This window comes from Saccostrea echinata, unplaced genomic scaffold, assembly GCF_033153115.1.
Source record: "Saccostrea echinata isolate AGI-Se365-2 ecotype Australia unplaced genomic scaffold, CSIRO_AGI_Sech_v1 ptg000051l, whole genome shotgun sequence".
Lineage (NCBI taxonomy): Eukaryota > Metazoa > Mollusca > Bivalvia > Ostreida > Ostreidae > Saccostrea > Saccostrea echinata.
The window spans coordinates 9,444,430-9,460,519 of record NW_026889800.1 but is presented as its reverse complement, the minus strand read 5'-3'; the positions used below and the strand labels follow the sequence as shown (position 1 = coordinate 9,460,519).

General features: G+C 33.0%; 2 protein-coding genes and 1 long non-coding RNA gene across 3 annotated transcripts in view; 1 reads left to right on the top strand and 2 right to left on the bottom strand.

The window, feature by feature from the left end:
* LOC133203429 (Fanconi anemia group D2 protein-like) overlaps nt 1–2,892 on the bottom strand; it is a 38,455-nt gene extending 35,563 nt beyond the window's left edge. Inside the window, exons 1-4 of the mRNA XM_061339209.1 lie at nt 2,829–2,892; nt 1,858–1,974; nt 1,694–1,761; nt 343–395 (exon numbers count right to left, since the gene is read on the bottom strand). Of these exons, the coding sequence (XP_061195193.1) occupies nt 343–395; nt 1,694–1,761; nt 1,858–1,974; nt 2,829–2,892 (302 nt within the window). The remainder of the gene's footprint in view (nt 1–342; nt 396–1,693; nt 1,762–1,857; nt 1,975–2,828) is intronic.
* Nucleotides 2,893–5,579: 2,687 nt separating this feature from the next.
* Nucleotides 5,580–6,600, top strand: LOC133203728 (uncharacterized). The gene is made up of 3 exons (XR_009723460.1): nt 5,580–5,905; nt 6,220–6,284; nt 6,537–6,600. It is a non-coding gene; the product is annotated as an uncharacterized LOC133203728 (long non-coding RNA).
* Nucleotides 6,601–9,930: 3,330 nt separating this feature from the next.
* On the bottom strand, nt 9,931–12,552 carry LOC133203426 (pseudouridylate synthase TRUB2, mitochondrial-like). The gene is made up of 2 exons (XM_061339204.1): nt 12,372–12,552; nt 9,931–11,367 (listed from the first exon to the last, which is right to left on the bottom strand). The coding sequence occupies exon 2, from the start codon at nt 11,365–11,367 to the stop codon at nt 10,081–10,083; it is 1,287 nt and encodes a 428-aa protein (XP_061195188.1). The 5' UTR covers nt 12,372–12,552; the 3' UTR covers nt 9,931–10,080.
* Nucleotides 12,553–16,090: the final 3,538 nt, after the last annotated feature.

The following is a 16,090-nucleotide window of genomic DNA, read 5'->3' as shown; positions in this document are numbered from 1 at the left end:
AGAATTAAAATAGCAAGGGACATTAAAAAAGTACAACGGATTCTGGGGTTCCTCCTTTAACAGGGGGTTAGGATGGAATACCAGAATAACCGGGGGATTATGTCATTATAGGAGGGGAAATTCCCCAGCCATCGGGTATTAGGGACAACCCTGATCGGGTTGTGAGATCCTCATCATCAGTGCTTTAGATGTTGGTAGGCTAAATGTTTTAATGCTGATGTTGGACAGGCTGCCATAACAGAAATTTAAATTCTTTATATTTGTATCACTATCATACTTTTTATAGCATTCTTTTACACTATTTGTACACATTTTCTGTAAATTTTATTTTTCTTTCTTTACCTATGCTGATCTTCAATATATTCTTGGAATCCTTCAACAAATTCATCTAGCACCTGTAAAAAAAAATATGGAAAAGTCAAATTCAGATAAAAACTAGAAAACTGACCAGTCAGCAAGGGCCCCGCCGAGGGGTAGAAATATAAGGGTGCAGCTTACAGAGTGAGAATTTTAATACAAAAATTTAAAAATATATGAAGAAAAATATGCAATAACAACTGTATTTATAAAATTTCAAGATAATTCCTAAATATCCAACAACCTGTAAAGAGTATCCCTGTATTTGCATACATCCCTGTATTTACATGTAAGGCAGTAAAAAACATCATATCTATAATAACTCAATTAAATGTATATTTAAACAAGAATAAAGCATGTGTTTTATAAAATGCCAGCCTTCAGTAAATGCAAATATCATCCAGGCTTGTCCTTAACTTCAAAACAAACATCAGTTGCAGACAAAGCTTAATTTATCTTAAAGTGACAAATTAAGATAAGCCTGGAAAATTTTCTGCCCCAGACAAGATAATTAATCCCTGGGGATTAATTGTACTGCTCTCTCATCCTTTTTCAGTAATGATAGAATGAGTTTATTATCGGACTACCTGTTAAAATTAATAGTATTCTTGAATTTACATAAGGCAGCAAAAAAAAAAAAAAAAATTAATAAATAAATAAATTAATAAATAAAATAAATAAATAAAAATTAGAAAATAAAAAAAAACATATCTTTATGTATATCTTGTTTTTAGAATTCAATAAAATCATAACTCATTGTGTATTTTACCAAAATAAAGTATGAACATTATTTAAATCCACATTTCAGAGAATATAAACATCATTCAGAATTGACCTTAACTTCAAAACAAACTTCATGCAGACAGAGGTGTTAATTAATCTCATTTTGACAGAAACAGATAATGCTTTGGATTTTCTTCAAGAGGAAAGTTAATTAATCCCATGGGACTAGTTGCAGCTTTCATAGTTTACAATAGGAACATTCTCAGCAGTTATCTCTCTTTGCCCTAGCATTCATTCTAATGTCAAGTTAAGGAATATACCCCACCACCCCAGCTCCAAACTGGATGACAAAGAGAACCAAACTTAGCATCAAAATATGTCTTAATGCCTCTTCAACCAACATACCAAGTTTGAACTTAATTGGTCAACTACAAAAAAAGTTTTTAGAAAAAACAGAAAATTTGTGGACGGAAGAATGACAGACGGACAGACAGAAAGAGTGATTACTATAGGGCACCCGCAAATCCTTGCGGGGCCCTAATAAATGTAAACACTCTCTTAACAGCACAACACTTACCAAAGAATACATAATTAACTATGAGTAAACTCCTACCAAGGGAAAATTATCACTTCTCTTCACTGCTATCTGTAGATTTCTTTGAAACACTGCCTGATCAACTTCTACAAATGTTATAAGAAAACTGTATGAATGATCAGCATTTTACAAGATGCAAATAAATTGCCTACACACAGAGTTTGTAGGAAAGAAATTCTTACCCAGAACATTTTGTGACTTTCCTGTCTTGAGTGTTAATCCTGCTTTCTTCAGAACCTGACAGAATACGTTGTCTTTGTAGTATTTCTCCTCATTTTCTGAACTTTTTCTTTTCTTCCCTAGAACAAATGGGATGTATTTCTATAGAATATTAAATTACTTTAGAACTTTCTCCCCAAAATGTGCAAATGATGTGAAAATGAAGATGAATGGCATTATCCTTCTACAGTTGAACTTTGGTATCTCTAACACAGATATCTTGAATACCATGGATATGTCAAAGTGATTTGGAAGTCCCAAGCCCTTTTACTTCAAAGTTTTTTCTCTTTTTCGGTCCAATCAAGAAGTTCCAAGATAACAAGGTTTAACTATAATTCACAAAATCATATTTGTTCTTCTGTGTTCTGAATTATCTTTCTTATAATGATGAATATTCATTCATTTAAAGCATAAGTCCATTTCTTTGTTTATATTATTTTCCAATGTGTTTTAATTTTTTCAAAATCATGAATAGTCCTATAAAAATCACAAATTAAGGCATTGCAAAAATAATAGTTGAACAGTAATTCAAGTACACAGAGTGCACCAAAGCACTTCCTGGACAAGTTATTACAAAAGAAAGTCATAGGAAATGGGTGATTCTAAAATCTTAGATCAAATTTGTCAAATAAGGAATGTTGTTTTAAAAAGTAAGTGACACCAAGGTACTAATTTCACTGTAAACAAAAATCAGTCCAACTTCATTTCATTATATAACTTGTTTTGATACATCAACATGATCAAACAACTTTGATCCATATATGGACTTGCTATAAGTACTGTTATACCATAGCATGCTTAGTGTAATTACAGAGTTATCTATATTGAGAGTGTGTGTGTCATGCCCTGTATAGTGTTGGGAGATGAACAGGCTGGGATTCAGTGCACTCTCTAAGCTGATCTTGGATCAACATTATATTCATTGATTTCATACCTGTTTTTCTTTCTTCTTGGTCCGATAACTTCCTCTTAGTTTTTGACATTTTATCAGCTACCATCTGTAACTCTAAAAATCAAAAAAGTATTATAAATCAAATTGATTTTCTTTTCTTTTTTTCCAATTCAATATAATTTTCTTTTAATTTTATAGGTCTAACTATGTCTCACATTATCACGGAACTCAAAAGTTTAGAAATCAAATTCTTGTTTTACAGCAAACATATATAACTTTCTGTATTTGTATTTGATTGTTTATGCTTAACTTTACAAATTCAACTCAATGCCTTTTACTGACTAGAGTTATTAGTCTATTCATGTTGATTACAGATAGCTAAATTAAATTACAACAAGTACAAAGGCATAAAAAACTTCTATTGATGAAAATACCAAGATACAATGAAACCCGCGATACGTTGAGAAAGTACATGTAGTATGTATATAGTTAGCACTGTCAAGTGAGAATGCTAAAGAAAGTAGAGTGCTGACTTTTACCCAAGCTCAATTGTAACCTTGTTACAAGATTACTTAATCCAGTTACAAGTAACATCTCTCATTTTAAAGATGCTGATCATTTTAAACCTGTGAGTGTCTTTATCTAAGGTTATAGCTATATTCTTTTGATGATAGTTACAATGAATACAGAAAATTTTAAACCTAATGGGATGTCTTGTTTAAGGTTAAACAGGTTACACCTACATATTCCTCTGATGATAGTTACAATGAATACAGAACATTTTAAACCTAATGGGCTGTCTTGTTTAATGTTAAACAGGTTACACCTACACATTCCTCTGCTGATAATCAAGATACAATTGTAACAGATCATCTTAACCTCTAGAAAGGTCTTCTTTTTTTTTAAGGTTATAGTAGTTACACTTATATTTCCTTGACTATAATAAGATACAATGGTGACATCGATTTTAAACCCATGGGTGTCTTTTTTAAGGTTAAACTGGTTACATCTATACATCTTTTGGTGACAATCAATTACAATGGTAACAGATCATCTTAATTCCTAAGAGGGCCCTGTTTTTTTTCTTTAGGTTAAACATGTTACACTGGCTATAATAATTTATTCCTTTGATTACAATAGTAACAGATAATCTTACTGCCAAGAGGACATTTTTCTGAGGCTAAACTGGTTACAAGTGTGGCGGTCAGACGGGTTCGATCACCGGTGGCCAGATAGCTCAGTTGGTAGAGCACCTGACTGGAGATTCAGGGGGCCCTGGTTCGAATCCCGGTCTGGTCCGCTGCATTTTTCTCCTCTCCCATTACATTTGGTGCCGTGCCATGCCCTGGAAGTGACAGGTGAGAGGCCTGCCAGGGAAGAGCCTGGGTTGGTGTCTTCGGAGGCCGAAGACCTTTAAGGAGGGAGGAATGTGGCGGTCAGATGGATTCGATCGTCGGTGGCTAGATAGCTCAATTGGTAGAGCACTTGACTGGAGATTCAGGGGGCTCAGGTTCGAATCCTGGTCTGGTCCGCTGCATTTTTCTCCTCTCCCATTACACAAGTTAGAGGTTGAAATATACAGTAGCCCAACACCTGGGGCTAGTCGTTTTAAGACTCAGACTTGCTAATTTTAATGTAAACGATAGTCCATTGGACTAGCAGAATAGAAAATAACTTCTTGTCAGTTAACTTTCCATTTTCTATGTACACTGTGTTTTTTTCAGTTTTTGATTGAGAACTAGTTTAGATTGTTTCTGTTGCCAAAGTGTTTGAAACTTTAACTTGTTATGCTTTCATTTTGCTTTAAAAATTATTGGGCTAGTTAGTTTTAGGTTTGGGCTAGTATTGATCAGTAGCCCATGGGCTAGTGGGTTTTTCAGGAACATTTCAACCCCTGTCGTAACAGATCATCTTATACAGAAGCAAGAAGGGGGTCTTGTTTTTGTAACTTGTGTTACTGGTTACAAATGAACATACAGAATCATCATTTTGTTACCACTGTAACCCATGTATTGTAACCAATGTACTAATTTCTTGTCATATTTGAAAGAAAGTGAAAGTGGAAAAAAGTTTGATTAACCGTTCAGTCAGATTTGTTATTTTAGGTCTCGATCCTTCTGCTCGGCAGTAACTATAGCCTAACAGTACATTAATATCCAAATGATTAACGAATCTGATTATATATTCCAAGACATTAGATTGCAGACATGTTTCATATTTTGTAACTGATTAGTACATCTTTAACTTAAAACTTACCTGAAACACAAAACTTTATTACCAACGAAATTAAATTATAGTGTTATATGTTGATGTTTGGATTCCACAAATTTTCTATTTTCGCGCCATTTTGAAAATAGCAGGTCGTTCCTAAACTGTTCCCCTGGTCATTATTAAGTCGTTCATTGTTAAACAAGTATGCATCGTGGTTAATATTCGCCACATTATTAGTCCCCTACCGGTGAAACCGGAGGGGACTATAGGTTTCCTCTGAGTCTGTCCGTCCGTCTGTCTGTCTGTCCCTCTGTCTGTCTGTCCCTCTGTCTGTCTGTCCCACTTGGTTTTCCGCACTTTTTTCCTAAACGCTTGCAGATATTGAGCTGATTTTTGGTATGTGAGTGTATCTTGATGAGTTACAGATCAAGTTTGCATTTCGTTCCGCTTCATTGATTTTCCACGGAATTATGGCCTTTTCAATTTTTAGGGGTTTTCCGCAATTTTCTGCTAAACGCTTTCAGATATTGAGCTGATATTTGGTATGTGACTTGTAGTAGTGTGGAATATATTTAATAAATAAATGTTTTAAATTAAATGTAAATAAATTAAACTACCATAATAGATAAAATGTTGGATCCACCCCTTTATTTCCCTAGCCCTACCTGTAAACTTGTACACCTGTATATAGATAATTAGTTACCTTAGGGCAGGTCAGAGGTTTTGGTGTTTTATTGGTTTTCATTGGTAGTTTGTTTATAAAGTTGGATCTCATTGGTTTTATTCTTTTGGTCATTGGTTTTACCGCCAAAATATTCATTCTTTGTCTTGTTGAGAGATTACCAAGACTTCATTTTATGGACTCTCTCATGACCTTGACTTGGAGACTGACTTTTTTTCCACTTTTGGTAAGTACTAACTTTTCTTTATTGCTAATAGTTAATTAACTTGTGCAGTCTGTAAATATGCAATTATAATAAATCCCTTCTACACTTTATATTAATAGAATGAATGACCATGAGAGAAAGATATTTATTTTTATGATTGGAATTATTGATTTTGAAGATCAGTAATGTTATATATTGAAAGTGTAAATTGTTATGTTCAAATTACACTATATATTTTATGACCAAGATATTTGGTTACTTTGTTCAAAGTGAACAGATGATTTTTTTTATTTTAATGGAATATATATTTTAATGTATACTGTATTAAATTACAGAATCCATATACATGTTTATGACATCATACATACATGTGGTAATTAAAGCCTTTTCCCACAGAATGGTGAGGAACTATTTGTTTTAATTAGTAATATTTTTTATGCCTTAATTTATATGGGAGAAAATATGTAAAGTCTATGTATCAGTTGTAAGAGTTATCTCCCTTAATTGAGAGTCAATGTACATATAAAGATACATCTTGTCTATAATATATCATTATCAATATGTTATCTATGAGAGCTAGATGTATGTATAAATGATGCATTAATAGGATTGATTTGATGTGATATAATATTGTTGTTTTATTATATTTCAGGGCTATGTTAATATATACTGCTCACTGTGTCAATAAAATAGACCTGAACCTGACAGAGGCGTGCTTGTTTATTTACACAAATCCCTGTTACATGACTTTACCTTGATTAGTTATAGATCAAGTTTGCATTTCGCCCCGCTTCATTGATTTTTGACGGAACTATGGCATTTTCAATTCTTAACGGGAACCATGAATATGGCGGGGGCATATAGTGTTTGTCATGTCCGTCTTCCGTCCTTCTGTCAGGTAGGGAACTAGTATTGCTAATGCAATACTTTCAGAATGCTTGTTTTACTTCATAACAGCGAGCCAGTTGCAGTCAGTAATCAAATAACAAAATTTAAATAAATTAGAATTTGAAAAAAAGCTTACTTGGTTCCTTGATATATTTATAATATGCATAAATTAACAGAAAACTTTATGCTCTAAAGCATCTTAATTGTTTGCAACAAAACATTTTTTTTCAATTTTCTCTCTCAAAAAAAAAAATAACAATAAAAAAAAATTAATATATATAATGAAATAATTGAGAGTCTATATTGGTCTTTCAGTGTTGAAATCATGCATAAAAAATACTTTATAGATCCTTTAAATAACATTTTTGTATTCAAGAAAATAATATAGTTTACCATAGAAGGCAAAATTTGAAATAATTCATTGGTGAAGATTAAAATTTAAAGACAGAAATATATAGTTACCTGTTTGTTAATTTATCTGCCAGCAAGATGTGATATAACATTTTTTTTAGTCTTCTTTCTTAGCAGAGGGTCAATCTTCATTGTGCTATGTTTATTTTCCAGGCCCATAGCAACGGTTTCAGAAAGGGGGGGGAACTTCCCAAAAAACTCTTGACCAGCAAAAAAAAGAAAAAGAAAGGAAACAAAAAACTTATTTACTGTCCAAATCCTGGAAGTTGCCTGTGCTCGACCCTACAACACCAAAGTTGGGTGTCAACCAGGAAATTTACTAAAGCAAAATACTGTACTCAGAATAAAGTGCCCCCCCCCCCCGGGTGTTCTACGGGCCTGGTTTTTCCACAGAGAGTTATATTGGTGCATTAATGAGAACATCCTTCAGAGGAAAATATCTGCATGTGTGCTCTCCATTCATATAAATCTATAGTCTTCACCAACTTCATGTATATAAACTGAATATATGTTCTCCATCATATAAATCTAGAGTCTTCACCAACTTCATGTATATAAACTGAATATATGCTCTCCATTCATATAAATCTATAGTCTTCACCAACTTCAACTGTATAAACTGAATGCATGCTCTCCACTGGTATAGATCTATAGTCATCATCTACCCACAACTATATAAACTGAATGTGTGCTATAGAGCTACAGTCACCTACCAGCATTTGTGTACACTGAATGTGTGCTCTCCATTGCAGGGGCGTAGCTTCCATTGTGGCAATGAGGCAACTGCCTCACTAGATTTTTCACCACCACCACCCCTTCCCATAATCAACAATATATTGCAGATAATACATAAAATTAATGGCATTTCTTTTAACATTTTAAGCACTTCTATAAATAATGTTGAATTGAAGTTTCAACGAAATAAAAGCAAAGTTTAATAAGCTGCGCTTTCACCTTTAAATGTTTCAAAAGTTTAAGTAACCATATTTATTAACTCTTTTACATTTTTATGCCCCGCCATGAATATGGCCGGGGCATATAGTGTTTGTCATGTCCGTCTTCCGTCTAGCTGTCCTTCAGTCTGTCCTTCCGTCACACTTTGTGTTTAGCTCTGTTCAAAGCCCAGTTTCAAAGAAACTATCCAAGATATTTTTATCAAACTTCATATGCTGATAGATATTGATGAGAGCTATGCAACTGCATCAACATTTTTCGACCTTGACCTTTCCTTTGACCTTGACCTCACTTTTCTTAAATTAGTATTTAGCTCAGTTTTAAAGATACCATTCAAGATAGTGTAATCAAACTTCGTATGTTGATACATACTGATGTAAGTTATTCAACTGCATCAACATTTTTTGACCTTGACCTTTCTTTTGACCTTGACCTCACTTTTCTTAAATTAGTGTTTAGCTCAGTTTTAAAGATACCATTCAAGATAGTGTAATCAGACTTCATATGTTGATGCATACTAATGTAAGCCATTCAACTGCATCAACATTTTTTGACCTTGACCTTTCTTTTGACATTGACCTCACTTTTCTTAAATTAGTGTTTAGCTCAGTTTTAATGAAACCATTCAAGATATTTTTAACAAACTTCATATGCTGATACATACTGATAAGAGCTATTCAACTGCATCATTTTTTTTTACCTTGACCTTTCCTTTGACCTAGACCTCACTTTTCTTGAATATGTTTTTAGCTCAGTTTTAAAGATACCATTCAAGATAGTGTTATCAAACTTCATATGCTGATACATACTGATGAGAGCTATTCAACTGCATCAACATTTTTTGACCTTCACCTTTCATTTGACCTTGACCTCACTTTTCTTAAATTAGTGTCAAACTTCATATGCTGATACATACTGATGAGAGCTATTCAACTGCATCAATATTTTTTGACCTTGATCTTTCCTTTGACCATAACTTCACTTTTCTTAAATTAGTGTTTAGCTCAGTTTTAAAGAAACCATTCACAATATTTTTATCAAACTTCATATGCTAATACATGTACATACAGATGTAACCTTTTCAACTGCATCAACAATTTTTGACCTTGACTTTTCCTTTGACCTCACTTTTCTTAAATTAGTGTCAAACTTCATATGCTGACACATACTGATGTAAGCTTTTCAACTGCATCAATATTTTTTCACCTTGACTTTCCCTTTGACCTTGACCTCACTTTTCTCAATTTGTGTTTAAATGTTGTATTACTAATATACCCTCGGCGGGGCATTCATGTCCTATGGACATATTTCTAGTTTTTACAATATGAAGTATCAAGTCTTGGATAAAGAAACCAGTACAACAAATGAAATTTCATTGCATTTTAAAACCCCCAACTTGATCCATTTTCTGTCAGAGTGCCCCCCCCCTTTCCCATGACACCACCCGTAACCTGCTGGGGGCTTAAGGCGGCCCAGGACCTCTTGCTGCTTCATGTATGGTTTTGCCTCACTAGAATTTAATGTCAAGCTATGCCACTGCATTGGTGTAAATCTATATAACCATCACCTACCCAGCAACTATATAAAAAATACACAATGGCATGAATTTATTTTGGCAAAATAATTATAATTATATGCAATCTTATCAACAGCTTGAAACACAGTTGACTGGACTTGTTTACAAAGAATTTATTTGGGTATATAGGAAATAAATTCGTTATCCAGGTTTAATCAAGGGTGTACAGGGATTTACCCAGGGTTGTATTCCATACACCCTGAGGCCGAAGGGTGTATGGAATACAACCCGGGGTAAATACCCGTACACCCTTGATTGAACCTGGATAACTAATAAAATGGCATTGCATGTATCAGCACAAGGTTATATATTGCTTACAAAAACACATTTGAGTTAGATTTGCATTACATTTGTGTAATTTTTAAATTCAGTCAACAGCAGATTCTAATTCTTTGGTTTCTTTGTCTGACTGTTTCTCGTCCTTTCTCGTAAGAAGTTTATTACACTGTCTGATACTGTTACAGATCTTCTCCACCCCCCAGTCCTCCACGACCAGAGCATACTCTAGACCTATGGGTCCGTATCGTATTCGCCGGATTTTAGAACAAAAGGCAGAGGAACGCACCGCCACTCCAACTTTGTAAACAAAGTCCCTTAAGAAAGTGTACGACTCATTGACACAATGAACTTCCAAAGTAAAATGAGGGGGCTCAAATTTGATACACTTGACACCATATATTAAAGGAGGTGTAAGAGAATTCATTGGCTTCACAAGCCCCTGTTTCAGTAGATCATAAGCTTCTTGTGAATTAGGAATCACCCCCGCATAATTCAACATTCTCCACTGATGCATATTCTGAGCCAAACCACATATCTTATCCATGTCTGATTTACCCACGTGTTCGTAAGAATGACGCTTGATTTTGTTGGCCCCTGCAGTATTGTCCAAAGTGGTCCATCCTAAGGTGCCAGATAAGTGGTAAACTCTTATAAACAATTTCTTTTCTAGATTGTCCCTCAAAGCATACGAGTCGCTATTCCTATAGCCTACACAAACAGGAACGACCCCGGTACACTCATAGTCCAACCCATCATACACAGGAAGCACTTTGACGTCAGAATTTCTAAACATATCTCCACACACAAACCTGTGTTTTAAAACATTTCGCTCTGTTAATGGTGGAATGATTAAATCCTTTAGTTTGCTTGAGAAAAGATGGTTATTTCCATCCATATTGAAATCTATTGATACAACATTGGTATTTGAACTCAAAGCCAAATCAGATTTCTCTACTCTCTCTTCTAGATACGCATCTGAATTGCTAGAATCATCCCCATTATTTTTTATTCCTGATTCTGACAAATCCATAGTTTCTTCTCCAGTCTTAGAATCAATCACAGATAAACTAAGCTTAAAGCTTCCAGTGTTTTCTTCTAAGGATTTATATTGCAGCAGCTGTGGTGGTGTTTTCTTGGTAGACACTCTCTGCGAAGGCAAATTTTTGAGAGAAGTTTGTAATAAATAGGCATCTTTATGATACCTTTCTCCCGGATAACATGGTTTCTGGTTTAAGTCCTTCAGTAAAATTTCCCGCAGTGCCTTACAAAGTTCTGAGTAGGAATACTCTGGAGGCTTGTAGATACAAAATATCCCCTGTAGCTGGGATCTCCACCATGGACCAATTTTTCGAATTGGTCTTGAAATTTTTGCCATCTACAAAATTCAATTAATACATGTACTAATTAAAATTTTATCATACTGACTTTAACTGACCAAAATTTGATGAATCTGTTGTAAAGGGATGTCATGCCTATAACTGTAATGACTGAGATATCTTATATCTATATTTCTATGAAACTACATTTTTTAAAATGACTTCAAGGTTATCTATTTTAATGTCCTGACATTGCACATATACATGTATGGCGGCTATGGCCTATGTTTAAAGTGTATATATGTTAAAAGTTTGGACAAAATATGAATAGTGAAAGATTTTTAGTTGTTTTGCACATTGCACACATACATCATGTACATGAATGGTCTTTGTTAAAAGTGCATGTTAAGAGTTTGGACAAAATATGAACAATGAAAGATTTTTAGCTGTCACATTCAGCTACCATTGCTCAACTCTGCAAATGCAAATTTGCCAAACACAGATTGTTATGCTTATATCATATGCATTTTTATTTCATTTTATCATTTTTTCTGGCCCATGAACTTGGTGTTTAAAGAAGTAATATCTCTTGATAAAAAGAAAGAAATGGAATAAAAAACAAAAATTGTTTGAGTGTACCCCAAAACAAGTGAGACAACTGTACATTTTATACAAAATATGAAACATTTTTAAACAAAATAGGCCTATACACAGATACAAGGCAATTCAAGCCACATAACTGTTTAGCTCTACTGGTTGTGTATCATTTATCCATGAGTACCGAATTATCACTATTACATATAAATCTACTTTAAATTATTTACATGACTTGTTTTCTTTACCTGAAATCATCTATTAAAAACTACAGACACCTATTGACCCTAGAAGCAATAACAAATCTCTATACCTCTAATCTGCTATAATAGGTCTATTCAATCTCCTTGAAATTTAATAATGAACATAGAAAGAACAGTCCACGGCAAAACATAATTGTAACAAAAAGACGTTGGGCAAAATTACATATGGTCCAACACATGAAAAGGACAGTATCACGGTACCTTACCGTCTTGCGTAATCCAAATCAAATATTCTGAGGACATTCGGGTTGAGACATGTGTATTTTGCGTGTTGTATGTTTACCCGACTGTTGACACTTTCCTCCTGGTGTCAGCTATTGTGCATCTCGCAAATCACAAAATAGTATTATAAAACTTCAGTTAAAATCACGAACTATGATTAATATAACAGTTAAGAAGTTTTGAGATAATCTTGAAACACTCGAATCTTCTCGGGACTTTCCGGAAGAGCTCGGAAAACTTCTCGGGCCTTTCCGACAAGAGGATTTGTATGGCATGTCAAACGTCGCATATTTCGATTTTTTTATTTGTATTGTATAATTTTCCACTTATTTTCAATAATTTTCCATTTGTATAATTTGCCATTTGCATTCTGTAAATTTCTATTTGTATTGTATAATTTTACAATACAAATGGAAAAGTACCCAATTGAATACAAAAGGAAAATTATATAATACAAATGAGAAATTATTCAATATAAATGAAAAATTATGCAATACAAATGGAAAAAAATATAAAATACAAATGAAAAAAATATAGAATACAAATAAAAAAAAAAAAATATACAATACAAATGAAAAACTATTGTATACAAATAAAAATTATACAATACAAACGAAAAAAATTACAATACAAATGGAAAATTATAGAATACAAATAAAAATTATACAATACAAATAAAAAATTATACAATATAAATGAAAATTATACAATAAAAATGGAGAATTATAGAATATAAATACATATTTTTCAATACAAATGAAAAATTATACAATACAAATGGAAAATTATATAATGCAAATGGAAAAGATCGAATATTGACAATGCCATAGATTTGCTGATAATATTATTCAATTCTAACATTTAAGAGTAATCACAAAAAGGGGAGTCGGGGAAGGGGGTTATAAGACTGAAATGGCACTCACAAACTCAATTAAGGTCGTAACAACCATTGAGTCAAGTGAGGCAAATGCCTCACTAAAAATTTAGAATGTTGTGAAAAGTGAAAAAGTTTTACTTTGAACTTTAATTAATTATGTGTGTCTCTGTACTTAATCAATACTTTCAACTTTTGTTTCAATTTCTGTAAATAGATCAGCTCAACACGTGCTTCATTATAGTTTATAACGCATGTAAAATAATAATAAATTGAAACCTGAAAACGTTTAAAGATTAAGTGTTTAATTTACTTGAACCTTGGTCCCCCCCCAAGAACCCCCATCAGGACTCTACCCTTGACAAGCTTGGAACTTAAATGGCCCCAAAATCCCCTGCCTCAGTCACTAAATATTTCAGCATAGTTACGGCTTTGCAATCTAAAACTTTATATAAAAATATACCTGTTTTAAAATAATATATATTGTACAAGTAGAAATTAAGTAGAAATATTTTTATTCCCTAAGGAAAAACGTTTATGCTATATGCTTGTAAATTATTGGTTGAAAATGAAAAACATTTTGTACTTTACTGTCCTGTGTATGACAATCTTCGATTTCAATATTGTGATATTTTTGATGATAAATTATACTGTGGTACTGATCCCATTAAAGAAATTGTTAACCCATGTGATTATAATACTACAAAACGTTTATGTAACTACTTAGATAAATGTTTTTTGCAGAGGAAACAATCCCAGGGTCTATAAGGAACTATGTAAAATTGAATTGCATGTAATTATGTTATAATATTCTTCTCTTTTTTTGTCTGTTATCTGTCATTTGATTTCTTATTTTGACTGTATGCCAAAATGGCGATGTCAATAAACTGAATTGAATTGAATTATTTACTATATATAGTACCGCCTGCCCAGAGTTGTGCAACTTTAGTAAAAATATACCGGGGGGGGGGGGGGGGGGTATACTACTGAAGTTCAATCTGCAGTATTACTATAAAAATCTAAATTTAGATTATATAAAATATTGTAGTTTAAGATTTCAAGAATAATATATTGTGTGTGCAGACAACAAAATATTAAATGCTAAAATGACGTTTTTTTCTATCTTTTAACCCCCCCTCCCTCCCCCCTTTTTTTTGAAAGGAAAAGAGATACTTGTTCAAAACTTTTATAATTATTATTTTATTAAACGATTCAACTGAGCTGAGTTGAATCGTTTAATAACTTTTAAAATCAATAATCCGTAGGCCTATATGATATCCCTAGCCTGTTTGTCATTTTGCGGTCTTTCAGCCGGTTTCTACTCTGATAAGTTGTATACATTTTACTTTGACAAGTTTGTAGTATACACTTATCCACTGGCTGTGAGTGGAATAGCTCTTTTATCAAACCCGCGACAGGAACTATTCACTGAGGGCTTGCCCGAGGGGAATAGTTCCTGTCAAGGGTTTGATGAAAGAGCTATCCCAGTCATAGCCAGTGGATAAGCGTTTTATTTTAAGATGTGTATCATAATTTCTGAGGGTTGGATTTATCTTATACTACAGTTCGATAAAAAAAAAACATGAAAAAAAAAATAATTATAAAAGTTTTGAACAAGTATTTGGAATAAGATAACACTGCTAGAATGAGCTGAAATCCTGATGACGTCACAATGCTACCGTGAAGTCAGGATGACATCATAAGTCTATAGATTGATTACAGGAAATCAAAATTGGCGGCAAAAATTGCATGAAAATTTTCCGAGGGGTGGGTAGCAAAAACTATACCCCGGGGTATAGTTTTGCTATGTGTGGAAATTTTGATACTATAAATAGAGGATATTCAATGTTTTGTAGATGAATATGGAATTTATTTCACGAGTGGGACAGGATTTTTTGATATTTTCACTCGTGCTTCGCACTCGTGAAAATATCAAAAAATCTTGTCTCACGAGTGAAATAAATTCCACATTCATCTACAAAACATTGAATTTTCTGTTTATTACGTTTTCTTTGATTTCCCTTTGCCTCTGTCTTTTCTTAACACAGTGTCATAGGCTTGACGTCATAGTTGAGAGGTTGAGACGTCATAGCTTAATTAGCAGTTGTGTGATTGAAAACATTACATAGCATGGATTTCAGCAACATATTTAGGAAGAAATTTGCAGTTTTAGCTCTATCAAGATTCTTAGTTACTATCTCTATCTTATGACAGGTTAGAAATTATTTTTTACTTACTTTGATATCCTTTCACACTGTGAGAGAATATCATTTTGGTATCCTTTCACACTGTGAGAGAATAACACTTTTATTCAGTAAATAAATCACAGTATTTCACTGTTGAAAATGTAATAAAGATAGTTATTTTACCTTCTTAACTTTATATAGGAAACATTTTAACAGAAGTATAATAATTGAGAATATACGACCAAAATTTCTGACATGGATATAAGCACTACGAAAATACGTGCCAAAATGCAAGTATACAAATACATGCTATTCGTTTCATCGATCATTACTTTAATAAACCTGATTTTAATCATGATCAGTAGTTGTAAATAGTGGCATAAACAGATAAATGCAAAACATGATCAAATGGGATCTAATCAAAATTAGGAAAAATGATTTCATGTCCTCCATTAAATAATGTGACATATATATATAGACATGAATTTCATGACATAGAGAGATCATATATAAAGGCCACATTTCAATTAGTATAATTTAATCGACAGCATTCGAAATTCAGTTAAAAAGAAGTTGAAGAAAATAGTACTAGGTTTTTATGAGGACAAAACTATGGAAAAAGTATCCAGATTCATAGAAACTC

Bases quoted from the DNA above. Each gene is read 5' to 3' on its own strand.
- LOC133203426 (XM_061339204.1), bottom strand. From the start codon at position 11,367: ATGGCAAAAATTTCAAGACCAATTCGAAAAATTGGTCCATGGTGGAGA.